Here is a 25,589-nt window from a genome sequence, read left to right as displayed (position 1 = left end):
AGTAATACGCTGAATGAGTTCAGTCATTCTGTCATCAATCACCTTGATATTGCCTGTAATAGACTCGTCGTTCTCTTGTAGACTCTTGTTTAACTAGAGAGAGAGTGGTTAGATGGATAAAGAAATACAACGCACTTACTAAATCACAGGTAGAAGTCAGACTCTTCAATTCATCTGTCATTCTAGTTTGCTCTTCAGAAATGACCTTGACAGATTGACCGAAAGAAGCAGCTTCAGAATGCAAGGTTTGTAATGCCTTCAATCTTGTCAACAAGACAGGTGTCAAGTTCAAAAGAGGATCCACTTTTTCCAATGTTGTAAACAGCTTGTTGATCTTTGCTTCAGTATCAGCCGAGTTGCCATCTTTGTTTGCATTATCACTATTGGCATTGGCATTATTCTGGCCATTGAGAGCGTTTGATAGTCCAAAACCCAGAGCAGCAGCCGTGTCTTTTCTGCCTGATCTAAGCTCATTCAATCTATCTAGATCACTGATCAACCCCTTGACACGTCTAGCCACCATTTCAAGCTGTCTTGGTTGAGCAAGTACAGCAACTTGTTGTTCCAGTTTGGCCAATGAATTGATCAATGAAGCTGAAGCCAAGTTGGGAGGTAATTCATCCAATGCTTGACCAGAACTTGTACCCACCAACTTTTCAATTTTTGCAATACGCTCATCAATATCAGACAACTTGGATTCTTTTTGCATCTTTACTGCTTCAGGGGTATAATAAAGTTCATACGTGACTATATCATTTTTTGCTTTTGGGTCAGATTCTGCTTCAACAGGTTCAGAAGTAGGTATATTCTTATAAGCTTCAAGTTGCTTGATCAGTGCTTTTGCTTCCTCCACGGATTTTCCATAGTTGGATTTAGGATTGAAGTCTTCACCATCTCCTATTTGTTGGTTTAGTCTAACCAGGTCAGATTGAAGGTAGGTGATTTGCGATAAAATGTCATTTTGAGATATTGTTTCTTTTGTGTCTATAGGCTCCTAAGAAGAGATACATCAACCTACAGAATGACAAGGAACAAGACTAACCTTTTGCTTCTCAATCTCATCATTTAATTCTTGTACTTCAAACATGAGACGACGCAATTTTTGTAAAGAAGTTTCGTTCAAGGTTAAATCTTTGGGCAGGATTTCATATTCACTTGTCTCCAAAGCTGGAGGACGGCGAACATAGGTACGATACATGGCCTTTTTTCTGCGAGTTAATCTATCAGAAAAGTCTAGAAAATGGCTTGAGTCGCTATAGTTCTTTGTTTCGTATGTACCTGTGTCTGTTGAATCAACAATGGTGCCCTTGAATCTATTACTTGCTTCTTTAATAGAGACGCGTGCCTTGATCACATTCTCATTTTCGTCATCATCACTAGACTATTAAGCAGTATAAATAGAAGCACCAAGATGAAGTTTTGTTAAGTACCTGATTTTCATATGCCACATTAGTGTTGTTGTCCGTCGTGTCGGGTGTCTCATAGACATCTGGCTGATCATCCTATAGAAATGTTATAGGAAATTGCTTATTTTATGACAGACTTACGATATCTGGTAAGGCAGAATATTTTGAAGTCATTTTTAGTTTAAAGAAAGCAAACTATTCTGATTGCAGGCTAGAAAGTCAAGAGAAATTTACAATGTGTAACAATTCAAGCCCAACTTTGCGGCGAAAGATTGTGGACTCGGCTTAATTCGACCTAATCAACTTTATCAAGCATAGTTATAGTCAAAATAGCCTCAGCATCATAAATATATATCAAGAGTCTTGTACGCTATGTAGGTATATGTATGCCTATCAAATCTCTTCATACTTGTTATGATATATCTCAAATACTGTCCATACAAACTATATTGACCTTTCATTATTATGCTTATTTATTATTATGGATGTTGTTGATGCAAATTTACAAGAAAAAAAGAGAGAAAGAGAAAATCTAATTGTTGACAGAATATTTATAACTGGAAAAAAAGAATAAGTATATGTATATATATATATATATCATTCTCTCCAATGTACTTACCCGCACTTCTTACAGTTGTAAAATACTGTTTGACCTTCATCAGCAGAACGCAATTGCATAGTGTGATATTCCATTTCGGGATGACCACATTGAGGACATTTTTCTTTAATCTATCACAAACTATCAATATTTGCTTGTCATTTTATCTATCTTACAATAGCTCTGGCTTGTTTGGCTTCTTTGCTTTGTTGAACCAAGTGACGCTTTGACTTGAGGGGTGACTGGAAAGCGCGTGCTGAAGAAGTAGTAACAACTTCAGTTGTCTCAATACCAGCTGTCTTAAAAGCACAGCTACATTGGTTGCATAGTAGAATATCATCATCGCCACCTGCCATATCTAATAAATTGCCACATTCTGGACAAAAGGTAAGTGAACCGATGATATTATCTGGACCTTGTACGGACATAGTATAAAGAAGAAAACTCGAAAAAAAACAAAATACTTTATTTAAAATCAAGTGGCTTAGAGAAGACACACAGTCAAGCTATTTTATTATTATTATTCTTCATCACTCTCTTCTTCTTCCTCGGACTCTTCTTCTGCTTCGTCTAACCATTCAATAAACTTACTGGCCTTCTCTCTTAATTTAGATTCAGCAGGACTAGCCATGGATAATTCATTACTATTGTACCAACGACGAATAGCTTCTTCTTCCACAATATCGGCATTGTAAAATATTTGTAATGCACCCAAAAACAGTTTACCGAGATACTCTTCTGAGGCACAATACTTCTGTAAGACCTGTAAGACATGTAATTGATCTTCTGGTAAATGTGTCATCTTTCCAACAAGGGGAGCCCATTTGTTCAAGACAGTTTTTAGGCTTTGGACTGGATTATTGCGATCAATATGATCCATGATGATAGGAATCATCACTTCTCTAACATCTGTGTATGATCCATTACTAGACATACGCAAACCAGTCACTTCTAAGGCTGCTGTATATACAGTGTGGTTTTCATTTAGAGATCTCTCAATCGTCTGTGCAATTTCCTTTTTGAATTCTTCTGTCTTTCTAGCCATACTGGTCTCAAGTGCCCAACCTCCACTAATAGACCCAATATCAGAATCATCATCTGATTCACCTACTTCACTAGCACTGTCTGTGATATCACCTTCTTTCAAGACAAGATCAGCCATATCATAAGCTAACGAACCAAGCTTGGTGTTGCGGATATCTATATCATCATCATCTGATTGAAGTGTCCAGAAATAGACAGTAGCATGGTCGCCTGTCAAGACTTGTCCTCGGTGTTCTATATATATATATATATCAATAAATATCGAGAGTCAATATCAATAGTGTACCTTCTTCATCGTCTTCTTCATCACTGCTCTCAAACATACTTGCCTTGGGTTGAGGAACAAGGCTGAGTCTAGAATATTTAGGAATGATGGCTTTAGGGCCAAGTGTAACCTATGTTTTGTTATATCATTGTCTATAGAGAATAACCACTTACACCAACAGAGACAAGACAGCCTTGCGCGATTGTTGTGTTTTCTAATATATGGACATCGTTGGCAATAATACTTTTTTCAATGATACAATTATCACCAATCACCACATTGTCCCAAAGAAAAGCACCTTCCAATACAACATTATCACCAATCTTACAGTTCTTGCCAATGATAGAATTAGCAATACGTGTGTTTTCGCCAATACGTGTGCCTGAGCCAATTTGGACATTTTCGTCAATCATACATGATCTTGATAACACAACATCAACAGACTTGTAAATATTGCCTCTTGTGAATTCATAATCATCCCCTGCTCTCAAGTTTGTTTCGGGTACAATAGGAAACACCCAACGATTCAGCATATGGTGAGTGACAGTGCTGTAGAGTTGCTCGTTTTGTACGCGAGCAACATAGGGTTCAGACACAAGTTTGGTGTAGATGGTCTTGCCCAGAATATCAGAAGTAAGGATACCATGAACAAAATCACTACGCAGACGCTGCCAGTCAAAGTTTTCAGTAAACAAAGCAGGCACTTCTACTGAACAAATGTCAAGGTAAGGATCGACAAGATCGTTACGGAATTCAATCTGAGGTTTGTTTTCGAAAATCTCGGGTGAAATATCAATGCGGTGCTTACGAGGAAAAGAAACAACAGATTCATAATAAACACATTGACTAGACACAGGATCCATGACAAACACACTGCTGGCATCTTTAGGTCTAGGATAGAATGAGTTATCTATGTCTTTGTTTTTTGATGGACAGTATTACCTTGCTGTATGTGTACGAGAAGCTTCTTTCAAGACCATTGTCATGATAGAGTTTTTATCTGTCTTTTTACGAGCACGGTGTTCTTCAAGGATTTTGTCCAACTTGACATTGGAAATCAATTCACCCGAAGTCAAAATAAAATCAGTGGTGATCAATTGACGAGCGTCCAATTCTCGGAGTGCATCGCCTACAGACATACATTCAGGTGTAGCTACAATCTTAACTGTGAGACGAGAATTGGGTTTCATCCATTCAGATTGCCTAATAAGCATAAGTTAGAATTCCCTGTGTGGCTATGTGCGTATGATCTTTACTCGAAATAAGCTTTGATAGCATCAATATGTGTAGTGCAAACAACAAAGACTTCAAAAATATCAACACTAGCTAACAATTCCATAGTATATTCAATCAAAGGAATATTACAGAGAGGCATAAGGCACTAAAATAATCATAAGCAGGTTGCCAACAAGAAGAGACTTACTCGAGGCAATTCATGAGAAATAGGTGAAAATTGATCGTCAAAAAAATCAGTCAAAATAACAGCTTGAAAAGGTTCTTCACCTTCTTCGTTGCTGTTATCGTGGTTATTAGGCTTCTTTTGTTTAGGAGGCATGAGGAATCGAAAAAAAAATAAGATCGCGTTCAAAAAAAAAAAGGCTCACTTTTGACAGAGAGAAAAAAACAGGACTGCTTTTAATTCGGCCAACTATTTGATTCTCAGGGGGAGACTAATCATAGGCTTTCATGCTGTCAATAGATACTGAATAAGGGCATGTTGTTGAATACAACTACAAATGAGACATCACCCTCTATAAATATGGCTACTCTTTTTTAAGATAGAATCCCATCAAATCGTGCTACTTTGATTTACAGAGAGCTGTAAATAAAGTGTTTGTAAAGTAGATGCGTATTTCTTTTTGTTGCCTTTGCAGGTAATTCCGAAATTGTGTCAAGTCTTATCAAAATATAATAGTACTTTTCTTTTTCTTTACTAAAACTATTGCTTCATACTTTAAAAGAGAGAGCCTTTTTCTTCTCAATAAAGAATGCAAGCTTATTTTAGCCATCATTTTGTTACACAAATTATGCACAAATGTGGATCCATCAATGGCATTCTTCTTTTATTATCATTCATTCCCGTCGATTCTTATGAATCGTTTATTTTTATAAGAAGAAAGATATACATTTGAGACACTTGAATTAAACTTATTGTATAAACAAAGAAAAATAAATAGAGTTACACAGTATCACGCTCATTCAATAATAACAAAGAATATTCGGGTTTGACTGTACTAGCAAAGTGCCTCTTATATAGAGTGTCAACAAAACTGTGTAGTACATGTCGAAATTATGTAGAAAAGCTTCTTTAAAAGTATCGATAAATAGCCCATGATTCAATATGATAAATGATACAAAAAAAAATAAAGTGTTTCATCAAAATTAGAATTATGTGTATATTTGTACAATAAAATGCAGCTTTGTAATCTGTGTATATTGGTATCACTATTTAAATCACTCGGCGGTAGTTTTCCGACTTTGAATCTATAATAATTAACCTCCCTTTTTTTTTCTCTCTCTCACTTTTTCTTTTTTTTTATATTTATTTAACTATGTCAAATCATCAAAGAAGAAATAAAAGACTTCAAATCAAATCGCATGAAGGTTTGTAGACATTGTGTATACAGTAAATAGTTAATCATACAATAGCCAACAACAAACCAAAAAGAAAGAGAATAACACCTTATCAATTAAGCATACTCTCAGACTTGTTTAAAAGCACAGACACACCTAATTATGAATTAAGAGAAAATATAGCAGAAAGGCTAAGTATGACAAATCGTGAAGTACAGGTAAGCAAAGAAAAAAAAATATGCATATAAAACCATATTTTTAAGTGAAAAAAAAACAATTAGATTTGGTTCCAAAATCGTCGTGCTAAAGTAAATCGAAGCCGCATACAAGAACAAAAGAAGCTTGATCCTTTCATTTATCCCTCACACTGGACAACAACAGAACAACCACAACAATATTACTCATATCCTTCACAAACAAGCCATGATGAAATAGCATTACCAAGCCCAATTTACAATGATTATTCAGGAAATGATAGCCAATCAAGCATTACATCTTCTTCTGATATTTCAACGCCTACAATGGCTCAATATCCGCATTTATCACCTCATATGAATTCAATTGAAATTCTTGCTCTTGCTGCGGAATATGTACAGAGATGTGATGAAGAAAAAAGACTCACTGATGAAAGAAGAAAATATTTGACACATTGAAATTAGTTTGCTTTGTACATAATAATAATGTTGTGAATAATTAAAAAAGTATATTGGATCTTTGCCTTTGCGAATGCTTGAGTTGAGTTTTTTTTTCTTGAATTGTTTACAAACTTCTGGTTTATACTTCAGAGCTTATGTAAACAAAATCCTTGTGTCGTGCTTTGTCTTATATAATAACTTTTTTTTGGTGTAATGTCAATACAGACAGATATCGACCATTTTTAATAGAATAGCCAATCCTAGTTGAGTTGAAATTTCTCTTTTAAGGCGGTTGCTTATGTGTGTTGCTATTGTTTGTTTAATGCAAGTACTTTGTTCAATCGTCGCTAGAGAAGTGAACAACACAGAATAGGTAAATCATAGTATCTGTTTTTGCGTTTTGTTTTCTCATTGAATATCGTCCGCCTCTTTGTGGTAAGTCGTTTTTCTTTTTCTGTGGATATAAATAGACTTCTTTAATTGTCTAGCTGGCGACTTGACAAGAGTCTATTGTAGCTTCCAGAATGCGAAACTACAATGTGTTTGAACAGGTAGGAACAAGCGTTAAAGTTTGTCTCCTCTTACTGGTTTTACGGTCTTTTTTTATGGATACAAACAAAGCATAACTTGCTCTTTCATCTTTGATTTACATGCATATATGAATTACAGATTTATTAATAGATAAACAATAAAATGTGGTCAACTGATAAAATACCTTTAGCAAGTCAACTTGTCTTTTCTCTCTTTTGTTCTTTAACAGAATACTCACAGATACTACTCCTTTGAATGCAATACATTTACACAATATTGGTCGTTTCTTGGTGTGGGCATTGGAATGGAAGGAATGTTTCTCTTATATAATGGTGATCACTTGTATTCTGAAAACAAGGTCAAGTCTACAATTAAGAGCTCAAAGTAGCTCTTATGTTTAGACACTTTTTAGATGGACATTTTTTTCAAAGAGCCACAAAGAAGTTTGGAATTTATACCGTCATGTCATTACAGGTTGTGGTAAGCTCTTTGTTTTTTTTATTTAACAAGAAATAAATACAGCGTCTTTTCAATGATTGAAACTACTTCACTCGTCTTGCCTTCGTCTCTTGGTAAATTCGATTTGTCTCTCGAGTTGCTTCTAAATTTGCGCATATTGTCCAGATTGACTTCAAATGTTGCATGAGAGAAGAGCAAGAAGGGGAAAAAGAAAAGCTGATTTTCTCGTCAACAGTCCCTCTTGATTCTGTAAAGGAGCTTCTTGACAGCAACAACAAGACAAAAAAAGAAATAGTCTTACTACAATGTTTATACAATTCAATAAAGGAACAATATTTTAAAGCAAAATTCTAAATATGCACATTTAAACATTTGTTGTTGTTTAAATAGGGCTGAGGGGGAAAAAAAGTAAAAATAGCCTTGAATCCCCGAGTTACTTATTCGAGCTAAAATAAAAAAAAAAGTATTTCTTTGTTTCTTTTTACTTTTTATTAAACAATAATGGCATCTAATCCTGAGCATAAACATTTCATAGAAAGACTAACAAGTCTATCGGTATGCTGCATTTTGAAAAATATATGTTGCATCTAACACACATAATAGAAACAACGAATTTTAGAATCGAGATATACAAAGATCTTTACCGTCTCTATTGTTTTGACTACACTTATATGTATTGTACTCGAATCTATTATCGTATCATCCCATGTATCAGCATATAACGAACTGCTCAACACGAATGCAATAAGAGACATTCCAAACACTTCGGTGGATCCAGAAAAAAAATATGAGGCTGACGATGCAGATATCACAATAGCCATTGGTCTACGAAGACTAAAAAATGAAAATGTCTTTTTTATTCTTTTCTCCTTATTTCAACTTGTGTTGGGTTTGGATGCTGTAAGTGTTTATTTGGTCCTAATTGACCTTGACGCTTCTTCGCTATAGATTGTCCGGCAAAGTGTGATACAATTAATGGCGCATACATGTAACCAAGTTCTCGCTGTTGTCTTTGCCGCAATTCAAGTTGGGAGCACAATCAAAAAGTATACACTACAAAGCCACATGATAGATCATTTATACTCCTTTTTAGACACTCTGATGTAAAAGAAGATATTCCTCCTCCTGAAGATCCCAATGTCAGTTGGGACTTCATTTTGGCCCTGAGGAATGAGATTGGCTTGGTTTCAATCATGACACTTTTATCATTCTTGTTCATGTACCTATGTTATAAGTTATACAAACAATTTGGATGGAATATTTATAAGAGAATTGGTGCTGATATTGAACAACAAGGCAAGTATAAATTAAAGCTTATATATCAGAATACTCATCGTAGCGTTATATAGTGCGTTTTAGGCTTACTCAGATTTACTTTCTCATTCTAAAATTAGACGCTTTCTTTCATTTTGTGTTGTGTGTCTTTTATGCTGTTGTTATGACTCAAGAAAAATACTATACTCTTTGGGGCGTCATTGACCGAAAATTCATCGGCTATGTCATTCATATCATTTTAACCATTTTATTAATTCCGGGCTTACTGTTTGCGAGATTCGGAGTGATCACGGAGAACAAACGAGTCATTATGGCTTTCTTGGTGACACAAGTGATTATGGGTTTGGATTTTATATTGATCATGGTCGACAGTGCAGGCTCTTGGGTATTTTGGAACTTGGCAGGTAAGTTGAAGCAAATCGTTAGGAAAATCAAACTTATTTTTGTATTAGTGTGCCTTGCTATTATTTTGTGTATTGTAAGTAAACTTGTTGGATCATAAAATTCTAATTCGTTTTTAGGCTACTTTTGTACTGTCCATTATGGTTCAACATAATTTTGGTAAAGGATTGAAGCCTTATTGTAAGTATATAAGATCATTATTTTCTAGTAGCTAAACAATCATTTTCTAGTACAACGCTTGTTTGTCGATGAAAATGAGAAGCAGAATAGCCAAGCAGGAAACAACGAAGCACTTCTCAAGACACAAGATTGGATGATTGATGATGACGATGAAGAAGTATATCCTGCAGCTACTAATGCAAAAGATAGCATTTATCATGCTTAACATGTACCATATGATTTGTTAAATGTAAATATGTTTTTTTAATTGCCAACAAGCATTAATTTGTTCTCTCTTGAAAAATAAACTAAAAAAGATGCGCTTTTAGGCTTTCAATGTCTCGAGAAAAGAAAAAGAATGTCATTGTTGGCATTCATAAAGATCGAGATATGGATGATTTATAAACCTCAATGGACATAATAGTCAAAGTAGAAATATTATATAGTCCAAAAGACATGCAGCAACAAGAAAAAAATGTTATGAATTAGGTGTACAAATGCACATTAATGATTGAAACGAATGTGTCGTTAATTTTATTAATTCATGCAAATGAAAATGTAGCTTTTGAATATGTTACAAATTACTTATATTCATAATTCCAATTTGATTATTCACTTTTTTATAATAAAAAGATACATCCAGCTCAATATTTATACCCAAGATTCCTTTTGTCTGCCATGTATCGTAAGGTTTCTTAAGACTCTGACATTTTCATAAGCAAATATTGCTTTTTCTTTAATTCAGATAAATCAAATATCTTATATTTTGTCTATTTAGATAGGCATTTTTGCCCATTTTCTCGAGATTTTGACAGCAAATCTGCTACAATTTATACATCAAACGACTCATCAATAAAACATTCACAACTTTTGTCACTGCACCAAAGCCCAATAACTGCAGTTCTCAGCAAAGGCTTAATTTCTGATGTATCAGGATGAAAAAATGCAAGCTGCCTTCCATTTCAATCTCCGCAAGATAGCTGTAGACTAAATATATTTAAGTGTGATTTGTGATGACCTGAATATTGAACTTTTGCAATCTGCACCTTTATTTTGAGATTCATTATTTTGTCATTATATAAATTTACGTGTAACCAAGAGTGTAATTCTTAATTACAACTCTTTCATTCACTTTCATTTCTCCCCATTTTTCTCTAAAACTTCTAAAAAACACACATACAACCTCAAGACTACTTTATAATTATCACTTTTATTACCAGCATCACTTGGTTAGTTTTAATTATAATTCTCAATCATTAGTTACAAACTTATTAACAAACAAATAAAGTTGGTATTATTCTTTTAGTTAAAACAACAGTCCACAAATTAAGTGGAGAAAGTTGAGTTTGACTTACTTTGAAGTTCAGCGTGCTTATAGCCCATAGCCATCTAGTATGTCCTCTTCGTTTACTCCACATGTACATTATAATATGTCTACGATTCTATTTTCTTGTGTTCTTTAGAGATCAAGATAGCCTATGGCAACCCTTGAAAGTCTATTGGGAACACGTTTTGTATGACATCTAAAGCAAAAATGCTCAAAACACAGCAATCAGTACAAATGAGGCTCTTTTCAGTAGATATTGCTTAGTAAGCTGGTGTTAACTTATACACCATTAGATACGCAAAATATATGCGAGTAATATATGTTATAGTGCATGACACTTTGGAGGCTACAAATAACAGCCTTAAATAAAATAAACAATACATGTCATGTTCAAAAAGGGAATCGGTATTTCAAATATCGACTTCTAATCTTTCTGCTGAAGCGTCTCATCCTTCTTTAGCCTTCGTCTCTTAACAATTTTGCCTAATGTCAAACGATGTGCCTATTGATCTCGCCTTGCTTCATTCACTAGAAATAAAAGCAACAGAACTGTCGCAGCAGTTTGCAGAACAAGTTGAGCGTGTTCAACAACAGTTGCGACAAGTAGGTTTTTAGTCAATAGAAGATATGACTAAAACGTTCTCTAGATGTTAGGGTCAACAAAAGAAGCAAGTAGCGTATATAAACTGTCGATAAAAAACCTGGCTCAAGAAATTGATTCAAGTACTAAAAAGACGATTGAACTCATTACTTATTGCGATGAACTCGATAAAGATCTTGCTCAGTTACACATACTCTCGAAACAAATGTAAGTTGATAGAGGAAAAAAAAAAGCAAAATTAATGTTTCATTGTAGTAAATCAGTAGATAAATCTCTAGATCGATTACAAGCAGCTCTTTCTGAGAAAAGGACATGACATCCGTTGCAATTTTGTAATTTTACCCAACATACAAAGATAAGATCGAACGTATACCAAGCCAAACTGACGCTTGTAGTCTCTTTTTTCCAAACAAAGTTTCTGATCATCTGGTTTCCATAAGAGCCATAGCTTTTGAGATATTCCCGGAAAGCATCGTATAATCCCAAATCAATAGCATTGTTCTTATCACAGTTTGCAATAAACGAATATTTGATATAAGGGATAACACAGCGAAGTAGTAGTGTAAAAAGAGCGTTGATATAGCATGAAAAGCTATTGTTGGGGTTTAGTTTATCATCGAAATGGTAAACAGTACTGTCAGTGTTCAGAATAGGATGTTCATCATAGGCAGACTCTGTATAGTCAGGAGGACTTTCCACTTCAACATTTAGAGGGCTCTCGGTTTCAAACATAATTTTATATATTTGAGACATCCCAACTTCATCCTTAGGTTTATCGTCTTTTGCAAGTCTAGCAAGAGACTCGCTATCAGAGAACTGAGACATAATATGATCGCACTTGCCCGAGACATAATCACATAAGAACAGCTCTACAACATTTACAGTATCTTTTCCTTTGTTAAGATGCTTCTTCTTGAGCTTCTCTATATCTTCTTTTTCCTCCAGATGGTTTAATAGGCTTCAGCAGAGTTTTCCCGTCAGCACAACACGTTCGGAGCTTTGGATGAAGTAAACTGCTATTGCTTTTCTTCTCATCAATCCACATTAAAGCAGCACAGCTACTACATTCAACGTCCAGATGGTCAATAAAATATCTTCCAATGTCGATTTGGGTCATGTTTGACGAATGCTGATCATTGTGAATGACTGCACGATTCATTGGACATGCGTAATGCGTATTTCTGTTATGGCCCTCCTCTCTACACGAAGCGCAGACTAAAACAGTTTCAACTGTTGGTGATGTTACAGTTAACGACTCAAGCATTTCGACATCCAACTGAAGCTCTGTGGTTGTGGAATGATCATTATCAACACATGCACGGTTAAGAGGGCATGCGTGATAAATGCTTCTTCTATGACTCTCTCATCCGCAAGAAGAGCATGTCAGAATATCAGCTTCAGTTACTGGAGCAGCAATTAGTAAAGTATTGATAACTTTATTGTTACCATCTTTACTTACTGTTGATTCTTCTTGTTCAACCGAAGTAGAGATATTACTGGATTGACTTTTTCGAGCTCTCAGGACTCTTTCTCGACTCAGAATATTTCCTCCAATTTATGCATGATGGTTATTCTTTGATTATCATCTTTCTATTGAAAAGCCGCTAGCATTTCTTACAGCTCTTGGTTTATTGAAAACAAGAAAGATGAACCATTAAACGCTGGGATGCAGCTTTTGACGCTATTGCAAAGGTTCAAGACAGGCACTTACCCTTTGTCGCAGAGCAGATGAAGATTCTGCTATTGGTACTCGATACGCAGAAGATTAGTCCGCTAGGGCTAAAAGAATACAAACAGACAATACGTCAAAGAAAAAACTAGACTGAATTAACAAGAGGGGCGATCCCTTTGTTTTTACTTTTATTTGTACCTGGGAGCTTATGGATATGATGAGTACATGATACAATGTTATTCTTTTGCTATTTGGAGAGTGCAACATACATTGTCTGAATATGCTAGACTTGTCTATCTTGCATTTGCTGAAATACAAAGCCTTGGTATCTACCTTTTCTGCTCACCTTGGCAACAGTTGCGACGGCTATATCAAAGTATCCACAGTGTTTGTTGCAAGAGTTCAAAGCAATCAACTACAAAAAAAAAAAAAAAAGCTGTTGAATTATACACACTTCCAAAAATGATTGTTCAGTAAAAAAAAAAAAAAAAAAAAAAAAAAAAAAAAAAAAAAAAAAAAAAAAAAAAAAAAAAAAAAGAGACCTTTTACAGACCAAGAAAGTACATATGGTGGAAAAGATAACTCTGTTTGTCTTGTGGTTACTTAAAATATCAGACCCAATTAAATATTTTAATAGCCTGAGCTATCTAAAAACACACCAGACTTTTTGTAGAGGTAAAGCTTTCTGTTAATCTAGTATCCAGACAGACGTAAAATATCAGACCCAATTAAATATTTTAATAGCCTGAGCTATCTAGCTGCTATCAACAGAAAAACAGGAGAAATAATAATCAAAGGACAAACCCAGTAGAAAAAAAAAAAAATGTTTTCACAGCAAAAGAGTAGATCTCTCTTTCAAAATTTGTACCCGTCAGGTCCGCCGATAAAACGCGCTCATTGTCTGATATCTTGTTTCAAACCATTTATTTCGTTTATATATATATTCTTGCTATGTCAAATCAAACAACACAAAAACAAATTAATGCATTAGTAAAAGCTGCCATAAGTAGCGAGAGCACTCGCTCTCTTCAAGAAGTTATCAAAAATAAAACCATTGTTGATTACTTCAGATCAAAATCCAACTCTTTCAATGATTTCAAGTCACGATTAATTGCAAAATATAAAAATACGTTGTTGAAACTGTATCCTGCAAATGTTGATGATACTTTATTGCATGTTTCTGATGAAAGATGGAAAAGCGCTTACCACCAAGTAAGTTTTCGTTCTTGTAGGTTCTAATTTTCCTTAAACAAAACTACTAGATTGATGATGCCAATCTAGACCACCCTCGCCATGAACTCGCAGCATGGTATTACAAAGAAGTAAGTATCAGACTTGTTTTTGATAATTCAATTTATCAGATAATCTATAGGTGCTTAAATCTGATGATTTAATGACATATAAATTGAGCATTGAAAACGAAATCTCAAGAATTGAAACTGAAGAAGCTACCACCCTGAAAGACCATCTAAACAAGCTTTCAGTTAGTTTATTGAAAAACTTCGATTCTTTGTCTTCATTACAAATGGGCGTCTTGAAGTATGTATATGTTACACAGTTTCAGAGTTCTAAACTAACTGCCAATATTATAGACTTTGTCTATCCTCATCGATCAGTTTGGTTAGTATCAAGTATCAAGAATTCTTCAAACAGGCCATTCCTCTTCATGTCTTCTTTGGCGATAACCAAGTTGAAGAAAGCGTTATAAGCCAAGAAGACAAAAACAGAATCGAACATGCTTTTGAAAAGATGAAGGAGGTAAGCTTATGTTTGTTTGTATTTGTTTATACATTGGCTGACATAATATGCATGTGCAGGTGCTTGTTAAAAAGCCAAAAAGAATTGCATATGAAGCTGATGAAGGCAGCGTAGAAGAGCAAGTGGAGAATGTCATGAGCCACATGTAAGAATAAGCTAATCAATTTAAACAAGCAAAAACTAACCAGTTATAAGTTACAAGAGTCTGCGCATCTGGCAAAAGACAACAATTGTTTCAGAAGCCTTTTATGTAGAAATTGTCAAGATCATCATGAACTTTATTTTTGATGATACTAATTTACAAATTGTGAGGTTAGTATGCTGACTTCTTTCAACTCTCTTTCTAGCATGTCTAATTATGCATAAAAAATAGCGGTGAAAATTGCAGCAACTCAACAAAACACATCCGCTCAATAAACGAAGCTCTATACGGCTCACACCCAAATGGAAGAGTAACAACAACAACAACAACAAATAATCTCTGTGGATGCGAAGTCGATATGATGATTGCCACAGACAAGGAAGTTGAACTCGCGGCCTTCGAATTCAAGAAAAAATCGGACACTTCAAAAGACGCAATATACCAAGAGAGTAAGAGTGTCCGAATCAATGTTTCTATTGAGGAGGTCTTGCGTTGTTTTAGTGGCAAAATCAACACACACATGGGAATGGATTGGTGTGGTAAGTCTATAGCATACTTATTCCATGTGCAATACAACCAACATAGTATTAGGTCCAAATGGATACACTTATATTGTAAGAGAATACGAAGGCGTTTACGTGGCAAAAAAAGTAAAAGACTTGAAGCTCCCCTTCACGAAAGATGAGCTCCTATCCAATCATACTAAGGAGCTTATACTTTCGTTGTACGAGCTCAAGGTATGTTTTATAATTTTCTTTCTTGAGTCACAAACAACTAACAATACACAGTACTTTTACTTAGAATATAGCAAAAAGCTGCCAAACGACCTGAGTAAGAAGATGCTGAACTCAGCCCAAGTCAGCATTATACCCACCATCGTTCACTCGCCAAAAATAAAGAGTAGTTCAATCTAAAGCATTAAGGATATTTGAAAGTAGTTGCTTTTATATTATTTTTTTGTTTTCAAAAGACTCTGATATTAGTACCGTTGTAATCAAGGTCTTAAAAAAGGGCATCTTTTTTAGGATAACATTGTATAGAGATTGACAATGTAATGCAAAGACTTCCTTATATCAGAGCGGTATGTTAACAATCAATGATCTTCATGTTTTTAAATAGTCTATTGCTTGATACCTCTTCGGAAGCACTAAATAAATAGCAAAAGTGATCAAGAAATATGTTCATTTAACCCACAATGGCATTACACAATGTCTATATTTCTATCTTTCTGTGTTTTTAGCATTCAAAGTAACATGGGGTGCTTTCGAAAGATCAATTGCTAATAGGCTATATATGGCATCTAGAGCAGAGATGGCCAAAATACGGCTTAAATACACTAAACTTTGATGCCCCATTAATCGAAAACTACATGATCATTTAAAACAATCTCGCAGAGAAAAAAGAAAATTTAGCATAGTATCTGAAAAAAAAAATTACTCGAAATGCGCAAGTTTATTAAATAGGTCTGCCTTGAAGGCAGTCTTCAAGTTTAGCAGCAGAGTATCTGCAGAGGCCTTTAAGATCATTGTACAAAATTCTATTGCAAGCATCGGCTATTCCCAAAGTTAATGTCTCCTCTTCTAAAAGCTGTTCCCTCTTGAGTTTGCTTTTGCAAATAGACCAGAATTGTTCAATCGGATTAAGCTCAGGTGAGTAAGCGGGAAGGTATATGCACTTATAGCCTCGGCTCTCAATAAGATTTTGAATGTCTTGATGCTTATGAATAGGAGCATTGTCCATAATCAAATAATGGCCATGAAATTCCTCATGACGATCCATAACATCAAAGACACTACTAATGAAATTGAAGTAATGTCCAGTAACAGTACCATTGTTGCTGGTCACTTTTGCATTCGAACCTCCTGCTGCTTTTCTCTTCTTTGATGAAAGTAATGCTTTTGGTCTTCGTATATTGATATTTACAGCACCAAAAGGAGAAATGGCACTCAAAATGGTAGTGGTTTTTGCTCTTGTTTTTGGCACTTTCACAATTGCACACTTGCCTTCTTTTGACCAAGAGAAATTTCGCCTGAGATTGATATGGAAAGCAGCTTCGTCAATGAATACACAGTTGCTGGTGAAATCCATATCAGTTTCCATCCATCTTTTTACCCACTGATAACGCTCTTCGATTTTTTCAGGGCTGTTTCTTTCGAATGCTTGTAAACGAGCCTGCTTGAAGGTAATCTTACACTTGGTCTTAACAAATTTGTTAAACCCGCTTTTACTGATATCGAGTTTGCCAAATTTTTCTGTCAATACGTCAGGCATATCATCCAATGTAACGGAATCTGTGTTCTCGTCTGTGTATCTGTCGTAATCTGTTACGCTTTCAACTAGATACATCTTATTGTCAACTTCCATTTCGAATTCAATAACTTCGTTTCCTTCAATGTCATATTGGTTTCCTAAACCGTCTTTAAAAATGTAGAAGAGAAGGCTAGAAAGGTACATCATTTTTTTCTATTTGATATGCTAAACTTTTTTCTGAAAATGCGCGAATAATTTTTCCGTTTGGTGTAGATCAAACTCGTACCAAAGAGCCAGTAGTTGCAGATTGGGCAATTCGAGGTATAGCAATAAAATTACAGACATGAAAGCTTCAAGACCAAAACAATTAATTTATGAAACTAGGTACAGCTAACAGGTTAACGCTCCATGACTTCAAGCTACCTTTCAAAATAACTTTTCACTGCTTAAAATGCCATGACCGCAAATTAAATCAAAGGATTTTTATTAATCAGGATATTGATATGTACAAACTAAACGCACACACACACACACACACACTCATTACTTTTTATTGCTAGTAATATTTACGTACGCTTATAAGGAGCACCAGGCATAGGAGGAGGACCTCCTGCTGAATTAAAAGGTTTGCTGGTACTACATTTAAGACAATGAAATCTAGAAGCGAAATTATGAGAGCTACATGTAGGACTACATTCAATGAGTATAGATGGCATAATATCATGTTTGATACTTACCAAATCCAATCACCAGCTCTAAACTGAGTAGCTCCAGGTGTACCACCAGGAGGTCCACTTTGATGTGCCCCACCATAAGCATACCCTCCACCGCTATAAGAATACCCACTACCGCCGCTTCCTCCACCCCCATAGCCTCCTCCAGGAGCAACATAACTACTATTCTGTCCACCATAACCACCACCAGGCTGACCATACCCATAACCACCACTACTGTTGCCACCATTATTTCCTCCAGCTACACTACCACCCACATATCCTGTATTTGTCTGATAGTTAGCATTTGAATCAGGAGAATACCCATAACCAGGTTGATGAGGTGAGTATTGAGCATGTTGTGTTGGTACTTGTGCTTGTATTCCAGTCTGATGATGTGGAGATTGTTGTGATAGATTGGGATTGGGTGTATGACAACGGAAACAGCTACTACGTGAAGCAAAATTCTGGAAACCACAGTTTGTGTTGGGACAATACCAATCACCAGGTCTAAAAGAAATATGATGATGAACACGGCCACTGGGATTATAGCCACCATGATAACCACTGCTGGGATCATTAGAAGGGCCACTGGGAGGACCATTGCTTTGCATACTCATATGGTAAGGCTGTTGAGCCATGGATTGACCAGAATCCATCTTGGTCATTTTGATGGGTTTCTTGGTATTCATGGGCTTGGGTGTACCGCATTTCTTACATTGCATGCGAGATGCATAATTATGGAAATTACATGTAGGATTAGGGCACATCCAATCCCGCGCGTAAAGGGTTGGACAGGAGGACCTTGTCCAGCTTGAGGACCGGGATTAGGATTCTTGGTATTACATTTAAAGCAGTAAAGACGAGAAGCAAAGTTATGGAAGGAGCAATTGAAGCAATTCCAGTCACCAGGACGCAATTGTCTACTCTTAGCCTGTAAAGGGAATGGCACAAGCATGTTACCAGCAGCCTCAATCACACGGGAAGAACTAGGACAGACTTCAACAGGACGATCACCTAAGCAACGGCCATTCAGAGTGAGTGCACGCATAGCATCATCATGCAATTGAAAGACAACAAATCCAGAAATGCTGGGCTTTGAATTATCTGTAGGCTGAATCATCCACATCGTAGTAGGTCGAAGACCATTTGAAGAGAACCATGCTTCCAATTCACCCTGAGTTACTTCAAATGGTAGACCTGCTAAGTGAATTACTTTTGATTCTTCTTTTTTAAACTGCTTAAGATCAGCATTCGTATCAATAGGATGTACAAACACATCAGCATGGTGGAAACGTGTTAAATGGCGCACAACTTCCAATGTTGTCAAGACAGCATTTAAGCCTACTGTTTGATCTGTCACACGCTTTAATTCGAATATCTCACATAAATCGCGTAAAGAAGTTGTTCTTAAGCTGATTTCAGGGTGGTGCACTTGCCATCGTTGAATTTCTTGCTTTAAATCAAACATACGGCAAAAAGCCAAATAGTTGGGTAAAGTCAAGTTCTTGTCTCTTGCTTCACGAGGAAGTTGGATACGAAGCACCCAACCACCATGTGTGACGAAACAAAAGCTCTTCTTTTCGGCTTCAATTTCCTTTTGAATGTAATCGTCAAGTTGAGTTACAGCATCGCTTAATGTACCAGCGTTTTCAAGCATACTCCATTTGATGCCGGTGACTTCACTACAAAAGGGAGTCAAAGGAGTGCGCTCAGGTTTGACATAGATTTGCTGTTTATGTAATACTTCTAGGTTAGCACCATCCACAACTACAAAAGACATTTCTATCAAGCGAGCTTAGTAAAAGTTATAGGCACGTCATATATGTAAATACCAATGATTTCTGAATTTTCTTTGGTGACTTGAACAGCAGCTGGATTAGTAGGGTTTTCATCACAAGTAGCTTCCAAATGAAAAAAGATTAAACGATCAAAAGGTACATTGGTAACGTAGTTTATATCTTGCTTTGGAGTGTGTTGAGGTTGTTGAGGCTGTTGCTCGACTGATTCTTGTTTGACAGTGGTATCGTCTGAAGAAGATACTGCTGGTTCTTCTGGTAATGGTTCTGTCTTGATCTCGGCGGTTTCTGCAGATTCTGACGTCTCGTTCTCATTCCTTACAAGAGGACGCTTATAAGGATTTTCTTCGACTTGCTCGTCTTCTGCTTTTCTTTTGCGATCAGGTAAATCCATATTGTAATAATAACAAAAAAGAAAGAAAGCACGGCTATGGTTTCTACCTCATCATAAGCCACCTCGACGTAAGCTACACACTCGGCCAATCATAGGAATAGAAATGCATTCCCCCTGAGCTTTTTTAATCGGCGAAAAAAAGTGATCTGATACCAATATTTCTACTTCAAATTCAGACGATGTTAAATTTTTTTCAGATGTTTAGCTTACCTTTTTTGGACGAAGTAAAAAAAGAAATTTAGACAAATGAAAATTAGCTGTAAGACATGTTTTAAAATAAGATCTAATTGTGGATGCTCAAGATAACAATTTCGTTTTTTGATGGTTTTTTTTAAATTACTAAAACAAAATGCTTATACAGTATATTTTCAAGAGCTTTTTTGTAGCAAACAACAAGTGGAGAATGGTTGATATATAGTTCAGTGCTATACATGCAGTGTCATATACACTTGCAATACAGGATTTTAGTCTGATTCGACATGTCAACGCTGTTAAGAATATTTATGATATTTTTATTTCTGCTGTCCAAAAAAAAATAACGCTCTCGTGCCTATCCTAATGGGCATTATAAAAAACCTCTTTATACAACCGTACGTGTACATTCAGTTATTACTGACTTGTTCAGAAAACAGTTGATTCTATATACATATTTCCTAATTTAAGACAACTTTATTGAATTGTTAGTAATACATCATCGATTTGGGATATTCAAAAGATAACACATACTTAAGAGTGTGCTTTATATGTGATGTTGTGACCTTACATAAGTTATAAAAAGTTTTTTCGAGAGAAAAGAATGTGTCACGTCAAAGCTCATATTTACTATATTCTGATTTGGTGGCAATGAATAAAATAACCAAAAAATCCATTTTTTTCATTTCTTTCAATTATATACTATATAGTGTAATAGCTTTCTTCTAGCCAATACTATCTATTATATTCCAAATACGTAAAAAATTGAAAAAAATGATGAAAAGAAGTGGAAAACAGTCTGATAATGGTCGTGGAATCAATACTGATAAAGTCGAATATTATAGTAAATAGATGAAATCCCATTGACCACACTTTTTCCTGATACAACAGAAGAAACTGAACAAGAAGTTACTGAAGATAATTCAGATGAAGATTTCCAACCAATTATGTATAGAAAAAGAACTAGTACGTCTTATTACATGATCTTTATGTACAGGTCTAATCTAACTTTTCATATACGTAAAGAAAACACGCCGTATAGTTCTGAAAATAAAAAGACTAAAATAATGTGGTCCATACCTCTTCTAATACAAGTGCTACTGCTAGCTCAAGCTCCATAATAATCAACCCCAGCTCTTCAGCAGTCAAACCAAGCTCTTCAGCAGTCAAACCAAGCTCTTCAGCAGTCAAACCAAGTTCTTCAGTAGTTGAATCAAGCTCTTTAGTTGCTGAATCAAGCTCCTCCAATTCAAATGTTGCCAATTCAAGCTCCCCAGTTTCTGAACAAATTAAACAAGTGATCACAATCAAAACGACTATTCAAAATATTTGGAATCAGGATCATGTACGACCTTTATACGATTTAGTCGACAATGTCAATATACTAGTTTTACATACTTATAGTTTCTCAAAATACATATTTTTGGAGGAGCTAAAGAATAGCATTGACTTCAGCTTGGCAGATTTTGTAACAAAGGAGTTTTTCGTAGAGGTGTTTCTGGCTCTGATCATTCGTCGTAATGTTCCTGGAAAGGTAAAAGATAGAACCGCTATCTATCGTGAATTGATATCTCGTCACAAATCATCGTATTTTGAAGATGCTCAATACTCCGTTTGAGATAAAGTACGCGCAACAGCTCGCATTGTACGAATGTACTAAAATTAATACGGCTTACCACAATAATATCAAGGCACATTTTGGTAACAGATTGCGTATGTTATTGAACATGCTTTCTAAAAAAGAAGAAAAGTTACTCAGTCTCGATCATCGTATAAAAGCTGTAAATGCCACGAAACAAGCTATATAAGAAGCCCGCCGAAAAGAAGTATTTGAACCCCTTAACAAAATGAAATTCGCTGTATCAAAAAAAGAAATTCCTTCTTCGGACGTCCTGGATGAAAAAGCATTATCATCTGTAAGGGATTTACTATCAACTTACCCAAACAACTACAAATTCGAAAAGAATTCTATCTATTATGATGTTAAAGCTCACCCAGAGAAGCATTTCAATGCTTTCTACAAGATTGCTAAACTTCTGGAAACTGAAGCAGCTAAAACATTTAATTGTTTTCCAATCAAAACATCGTTTATACCATCCTACATTACTCTGGATTCCAAAATAGTTCATCATCACATACTGAAGCAGAAAACTTCCTTCAAGGCGGAACAAAAGTTTGAGATTTGGAGCAACGTCGTTAATTTAAACAAGAAATCATTCAAACCTCAAGGACTTAATAAATCTCTACGATTTCAGGGTACCATTGAAACTGATGGTATTTGTGCTTCGGTGTTAAAACAGAATATCACCACGGGTAAAAAGCAGCCAAGAATGAATAATAAGAAGACAGATACTATCGACGAGGAGTATGTCGAAAATATACTACCTGCTACACTGAAGGAAAACCAAGGCAAATACGTTTTAATTGACCCTGGAAGACGAGACCTTATGTTTTGCATGCAAGAGTCAAGTACGAAGGAGAAGCCCCAAATTCTAAAATATACAAAAATCACTAGAAATAAGCTGACTAGACATAACAAAATATTAAGCAAACAAAATACGCCAGAGTCAGTAAAAATCGCCCAACTCATTTTGTCTAAAACCGTATCTTCTTCAGTAGACATTACAAAATTTAGGGATTACATCAAAACCAGAGCCTCTGTCACACATGTATTAACGAGATATTATGGAAATGAAACAATGGCGATCAATGAATCATATTTCCCTGGATCTGTCACGGAATTCTCAATACGACGAGGATGTTTATACTATGGAGATTTGTTTGTTATAAATTTTCGAGGATATTATCCGCAACCGAAAGACACTACTAGCACCACTACTGATTTGAATTTGTATGCGACTTATTTGGAAATCATGTTAAAACAAAAGCACATCGCACAGCGTCTGACTGCAACAACAAAAAACTCACTAAATGCACTGATTAGTAACATGTCCTTAAGTAATGAAGATAATGGGTTAAAACACAAAGCAAGCACACAATTAGAAAAGTTGCAACTGTTACCTTTCAGAAAGATAAAATTCAACAGCAAGCTCTATCACGATCAAAATGATGCCAATTTGGTTCAACGGCTAAAGCTAAAGTTTGGGAAAAACTCGATTTTAGTGATAGGTAATTGGTCTGCTCCGAATACGAAATTCCAGGAGCCCACAAGAAGTAAAGGCCTAATCAAAATGTTGAAGAAGGCAGGATTTACTGTTCTTTTAATCGACGAGTTTAAAACGTCCTCATATTGCCCTACTTGCGAAAGCGAACTGGAGACATTCAAGACTGTTGTCAACCCTCGCCCATACAAAAGAGCCGATGCACCAACTGTTGAATGTCACGGTTTATTAAGGTAGACGATAATAATAATTGTAGAATGGAGCTATTAATGACTATAACCACTGGATTATTAGATGTCAAAATCTTAAATGTCTTGATAACGGCGAAAAACAAAGAAGAAAACTCTGGAACCGGGACTTGGCCGCAGTGCTGAACTTTAAGAAGATAGTTGAAAGCTTACGAGAAACTGGTCGAAGACCAGCAATATTTTGCAGAAAAAACACCGAAACTATCCACCAAGGTTAACGCTTTGGTTATTTAATGCAGGTACCTACTTTTGAATTTAACATAACAATCGTTTTCTGTAACTAAATTTTCATTTGTCTAATTTCTTTTTTTACTTCGTCCAAAAAAGGTAAGCTAAACATCTGAAAAATAATTTTGATTCGTCCAAAAAAAATTTAACATCGTCTGAATTTGAAGTAGAAATACTGTACCAATATTTTAGCTGAGGATGTAGAGAAAATTGAATACAATAGACAAGCCAGTTTGTATTATTAAGAAACGGCATGTACCATTCATTCACTTTCCTTACAATGTATACAAGTGTGCCAAAGATAGTCATTTCTCTCTTTTATGATCGCCTTTTAAGGATGTTTCAAGATATGGATATAAGAATAATCAACTATCTAAGCGTCAAACTTGATCTTTTTACTATTAAAACTTCTGCGGACGTATCTTGAAGTCTTTTGATGTAATATGCACAAGTAAATTATAGTTTACTGCGCAAAAAGGAAAGGGGTGAGTTTTTTTTTAGTTATCATCCTAAATAAAATGCATTAAAGAAATAAACATCATTTTATGACAGATAGAGCTTGTTCAATAACATACACAGTGCATATTGCATAGCTCATAGATGAAAAGAAAAATATATGGTTGCATGATTGTGGCTTTGAACTTGCCTCCCTTTTTTTTTTTAACTGAGCAATTTTTTTTTTTTTCTATGCATCGTGTTGCTTCTTCCAAGATCCTCAAAATGATTAAGAACCCTTTAGTTTGGATTGACTGTGAAGTAACCATTTGAGTACAAAATAACCCTTTTCTAAACGAACATTTAGATGACAGGTCTCGACATCACAAAAGATCACCTGATCGAAATTGCAGTCTTGATCACAGATGGTGAACTCAACATTGTCGCGGAGGTAACTGAGTAAGAAAACAAGAAAATGAGGGTTGATATTGTGTATACAGGGTCCTGAACTGATTATTCACCAGCCAAAGGAGGTCATGGATAACATGAATGGTAAGCTTGAAAAAAAAAAGGGAAATTCTGTTCTTAATGTCATAAATAGAATGGTGTATTGAGCATCATGGAAAGGTAACAAATAAAGAAAATATCATGTATAGTATATTTAAGTTTCGCACTAAATAGTCGGGCTTAACTCAACAAGTGATTGAATCTAAACTTTCAATTGAAGAAGCCGAGGAAAAGGTGCACAGTTTCTTGAAACAGCATTTGCCTAAAGGAGTAGCACCCTTAGCTGGTAACTCTGTACATGCCGATAAGCAGTTCCTGCTGAAAGAAATGCCCAAAGTAGTAGACCATTTGCATTATCGTATTGTCGGTAAGGCCCGTCTTTTACTATATATTCCAACTCACTCACAAATCATAAGATGTAAGCACCATTAAAGAATTAACAAAACGATGGTATCCCGAGACTGCATCAGGAGTTGTCAAGAAGGCGGGACACAGAGCTTTGGATGATATCATTGAGAGTATTGAAGAACTCAAGTATTACAGAGAACATGTTTTTATCAAGCAATAAACATACAGCATTAAAGAGCAGGGTTTATTATTGTTATTATTATTATTTTTGGAAGTGATCTAGAAATCTTTTAAAAGGTACTATGTGTTTGAATCCTTTATTCCCTTTGTTTTGTTTTATTTTTCTGTAAAAGACGGGACGCCAGGTTCAACCCAATTTTGTACTGGTTCCTGTAAGACGATTTCATGGGCAACTTTGAACTAAATGCAGTGTACGGGGATTTTAGCTATTTTCTTGCGGGGAAAATAATGAAACTGATCCGACAAATAAAAATTTAATGTATAC

At 35.4% G+C, this 25,589-nt stretch overlaps 14 protein-coding genes across 14 annotated transcripts; 7 read left to right on the top strand and 7 right to left on the bottom strand.

The window, feature by feature from the left end:
- Positions 1-34: 34 nt before the first annotated feature.
- B0P05DRAFT_476252 (uncharacterized protein) lies at positions 35-712 on the bottom strand (the record flags this gene model as incomplete). Its single annotated transcript, XM_051574893.1, has 1 exon — positions 35-712. A coding segment is annotated over one exon (678 nt), but the record flags the coding sequence as incomplete, so codon positions are not given.
- A 297-nt stretch (positions 713-1,009) lies between these two features.
- Positions 1,010-1,580, bottom strand: B0P05DRAFT_476207 (Dynamitin-domain-containing protein; the record flags this gene model as incomplete). The annotated part of the gene is made up of 4 exons (XM_051574888.1): positions 1,010-1,233; positions 1,279-1,381; positions 1,431-1,502; positions 1,548-1,580. The coding sequence occupies 4 exons, from the start codon at positions 1,578-1,580 to the stop codon at positions 1,010-1,012; spliced, it is 432 nt and encodes a 143-aa protein (XP_051431894.1).
- Positions 1,581-1,938: 358 nt separating this feature from the next.
- On the bottom strand, positions 1,939-2,432 carry B0P05DRAFT_476212 (uncharacterized protein; the record flags this gene model as incomplete). Its single annotated transcript, XM_051574889.1, has 3 exons — positions 1,939-1,963; positions 2,026-2,135; positions 2,181-2,432. The coding sequence occupies 3 exons, from the start codon at positions 2,430-2,432 to the stop codon at positions 1,939-1,941; spliced, it is 387 nt and encodes a 128-aa protein (XP_051431893.1).
- B0P05DRAFT_554490 (uncharacterized protein) lies at positions 2,407-4,896 on the bottom strand. The gene is made up of 6 exons (XM_051579681.1): positions 4,737-4,896; positions 4,570-4,694; positions 4,256-4,516; positions 3,487-4,204; positions 3,335-3,443; positions 2,407-3,282 (listed from the first exon to the last, which is right to left on the bottom strand). The coding sequence occupies exons 1-6, from the start codon at positions 4,866-4,868 to the stop codon at positions 2,525-2,527; spliced, it is 2,103 nt and encodes a 700-aa protein (XP_051431892.1). The 5' UTR covers positions 4,869-4,896; the 3' UTR covers positions 2,407-2,524.
- Positions 4,897-5,815: 919 nt separating this feature from the next.
- B0P05DRAFT_554487 (homeobox domain-containing protein) lies at positions 5,816-6,617 on the top strand. The gene is made up of 3 exons (XM_051579680.1): positions 5,816-5,917; positions 5,963-6,105; positions 6,169-6,617. Exons 1-3 carry the CDS (start codon positions 5,866-5,868, stop codon positions 6,538-6,540), a joined length of 567 nt encoding a protein of 188 aa, XP_051431891.1. The 5' UTR covers positions 5,816-5,865; the 3' UTR covers positions 6,541-6,617.
- A 1,380-nt stretch (positions 6,618-7,997) lies between these two features.
- On the top strand, positions 7,998-9,992 carry B0P05DRAFT_554478 (uncharacterized protein). Its single transcript, XM_051579679.1, has 7 exons — positions 7,998-8,412; positions 8,461-8,558; positions 8,606-8,808; positions 8,862-9,191; positions 9,240-9,265; positions 9,309-9,369; positions 9,420-9,992. Exons 2-7 carry the CDS (start codon positions 8,488-8,490, stop codon positions 9,572-9,574), a joined length of 846 nt encoding a protein of 281 aa, XP_051431889.1. The 5' UTR covers positions 7,998-8,412; positions 8,461-8,487; the 3' UTR covers positions 9,575-9,992.
- B0P05DRAFT_229699 (uncharacterized protein) lies at positions 8,006-8,467 on the bottom strand. Its single transcript, XM_051573275.1, has 2 exons — positions 8,463-8,467; positions 8,006-8,412 (listed from the first exon to the last, which is right to left on the bottom strand). Exon 2 carries the CDS (start codon positions 8,331-8,333, stop codon positions 8,100-8,102), a length of 234 nt encoding a protein of 77 aa, XP_051431890.1. The 5' UTR covers positions 8,334-8,412; positions 8,463-8,467; the 3' UTR covers positions 8,006-8,099.
- Positions 9,993-11,058: 1,066 nt separating the features above from the next.
- On the top strand, positions 11,059-11,818 carry B0P05DRAFT_554476 (uncharacterized protein). Its single transcript, XM_051579678.1, has 3 exons — positions 11,059-11,278; positions 11,323-11,483; positions 11,532-11,818. Exons 1-3 carry the CDS (start codon positions 11,162-11,164, stop codon positions 11,590-11,592), a joined length of 339 nt encoding a protein of 112 aa, XP_051431888.1. The 5' UTR covers positions 11,059-11,161; the 3' UTR covers positions 11,593-11,818.
- B0P05DRAFT_554473 (uncharacterized protein) lies at positions 11,804-12,798 on the bottom strand. The gene is made up of 2 exons (XM_051579677.1): positions 12,736-12,798; positions 11,804-12,680 (listed from the first exon to the last, which is right to left on the bottom strand). The coding sequence occupies exon 2, from the start codon at positions 12,538-12,540 to the stop codon at positions 12,175-12,177; it is 366 nt and encodes a 121-aa protein (XP_051431887.1). The 5' UTR covers positions 12,541-12,680; positions 12,736-12,798; the 3' UTR covers positions 11,804-12,174.
- Positions 12,799-14,685: 1,887 nt separating this feature from the next.
- Positions 14,686-15,878, top strand: B0P05DRAFT_554458 (uncharacterized protein). Its single transcript, XM_051579676.1, has 5 exons — positions 14,686-14,851; positions 14,902-15,018; positions 15,080-15,387; positions 15,434-15,585; positions 15,637-15,878. Exons 1-5 carry the CDS (start codon positions 14,754-14,756, stop codon positions 15,760-15,762), a joined length of 801 nt encoding a protein of 266 aa, XP_051431886.1. The 5' UTR covers positions 14,686-14,753; the 3' UTR covers positions 15,763-15,878.
- A 1,680-nt stretch (positions 15,879-17,558) lies between these two features.
- B0P05DRAFT_554454 (uncharacterized protein) lies at positions 17,559-20,130 on the bottom strand. Its single transcript, XM_051579675.1, has 4 exons — positions 19,647-20,130; positions 18,563-19,596; positions 17,836-18,524; positions 17,559-17,788 (listed from the first exon to the last, which is right to left on the bottom strand). The coding sequence occupies exons 1-4, from the start codon at positions 20,002-20,004 to the stop codon at positions 17,665-17,667; spliced, it is 2,205 nt and encodes a 734-aa protein (XP_051431885.1). The 5' UTR covers positions 20,005-20,130; the 3' UTR covers positions 17,559-17,664.
- Positions 20,131-20,973: 843 nt separating this feature from the next.
- B0P05DRAFT_590021 (uncharacterized protein) lies at positions 20,974-21,814 on the top strand (the record flags this gene model as incomplete). The annotated part of the gene is made up of 4 exons (XM_051582774.1): positions 20,974-21,040; positions 21,088-21,145; positions 21,194-21,232; positions 21,292-21,814. 4 exons carry the CDS (start codon positions 20,974-20,976, stop codon positions 21,812-21,814), a joined length of 687 nt encoding a protein of 228 aa, XP_051431884.1.
- Positions 21,815-22,885: 1,071 nt separating this feature from the next.
- B0P05DRAFT_554441 (uncharacterized protein) lies at positions 22,886-23,974 on the top strand. Its single transcript, XM_051579674.1, has 2 exons — positions 22,886-23,767; positions 23,814-23,974. Exon 1 carries the CDS (start codon positions 22,896-22,898, stop codon positions 23,553-23,555), a length of 660 nt encoding a protein of 219 aa, XP_051431883.1. The 5' UTR covers positions 22,886-22,895; the 3' UTR covers positions 23,556-23,767; positions 23,814-23,974.
- A 421-nt stretch (positions 23,975-24,395) lies between these two features.
- Positions 24,396-25,331, top strand: B0P05DRAFT_554437 (ribonuclease H-like domain-containing protein). Its single transcript, XM_051579673.1, has 6 exons — positions 24,396-24,550; positions 24,597-24,680; positions 24,730-24,781; positions 24,831-24,856; positions 24,911-25,103; positions 25,153-25,331. The coding sequence occupies exons 1-6, from the start codon at positions 24,482-24,484 to the stop codon at positions 25,302-25,304; spliced, it is 576 nt and encodes a 191-aa protein (XP_051431882.1). The 5' UTR covers positions 24,396-24,481; the 3' UTR covers positions 25,305-25,331.
- Positions 25,332-25,589: the final 258 nt, after the last annotated feature.

This window comes from Gilbertella persicaria, assembly GCF_025201335.1.
Source record: "Gilbertella persicaria strain CBS 190.32 chromosome Unknown B0P05scaffold_40, whole genome shotgun sequence".
NCBI lineage: Eukaryota > Fungi > Mucoromycota > Mucoromycetes > Mucorales > Choanephoraceae > Gilbertella > Gilbertella persicaria.
This window is presented reverse-complemented; position numbering and strand designations above follow the sequence as displayed.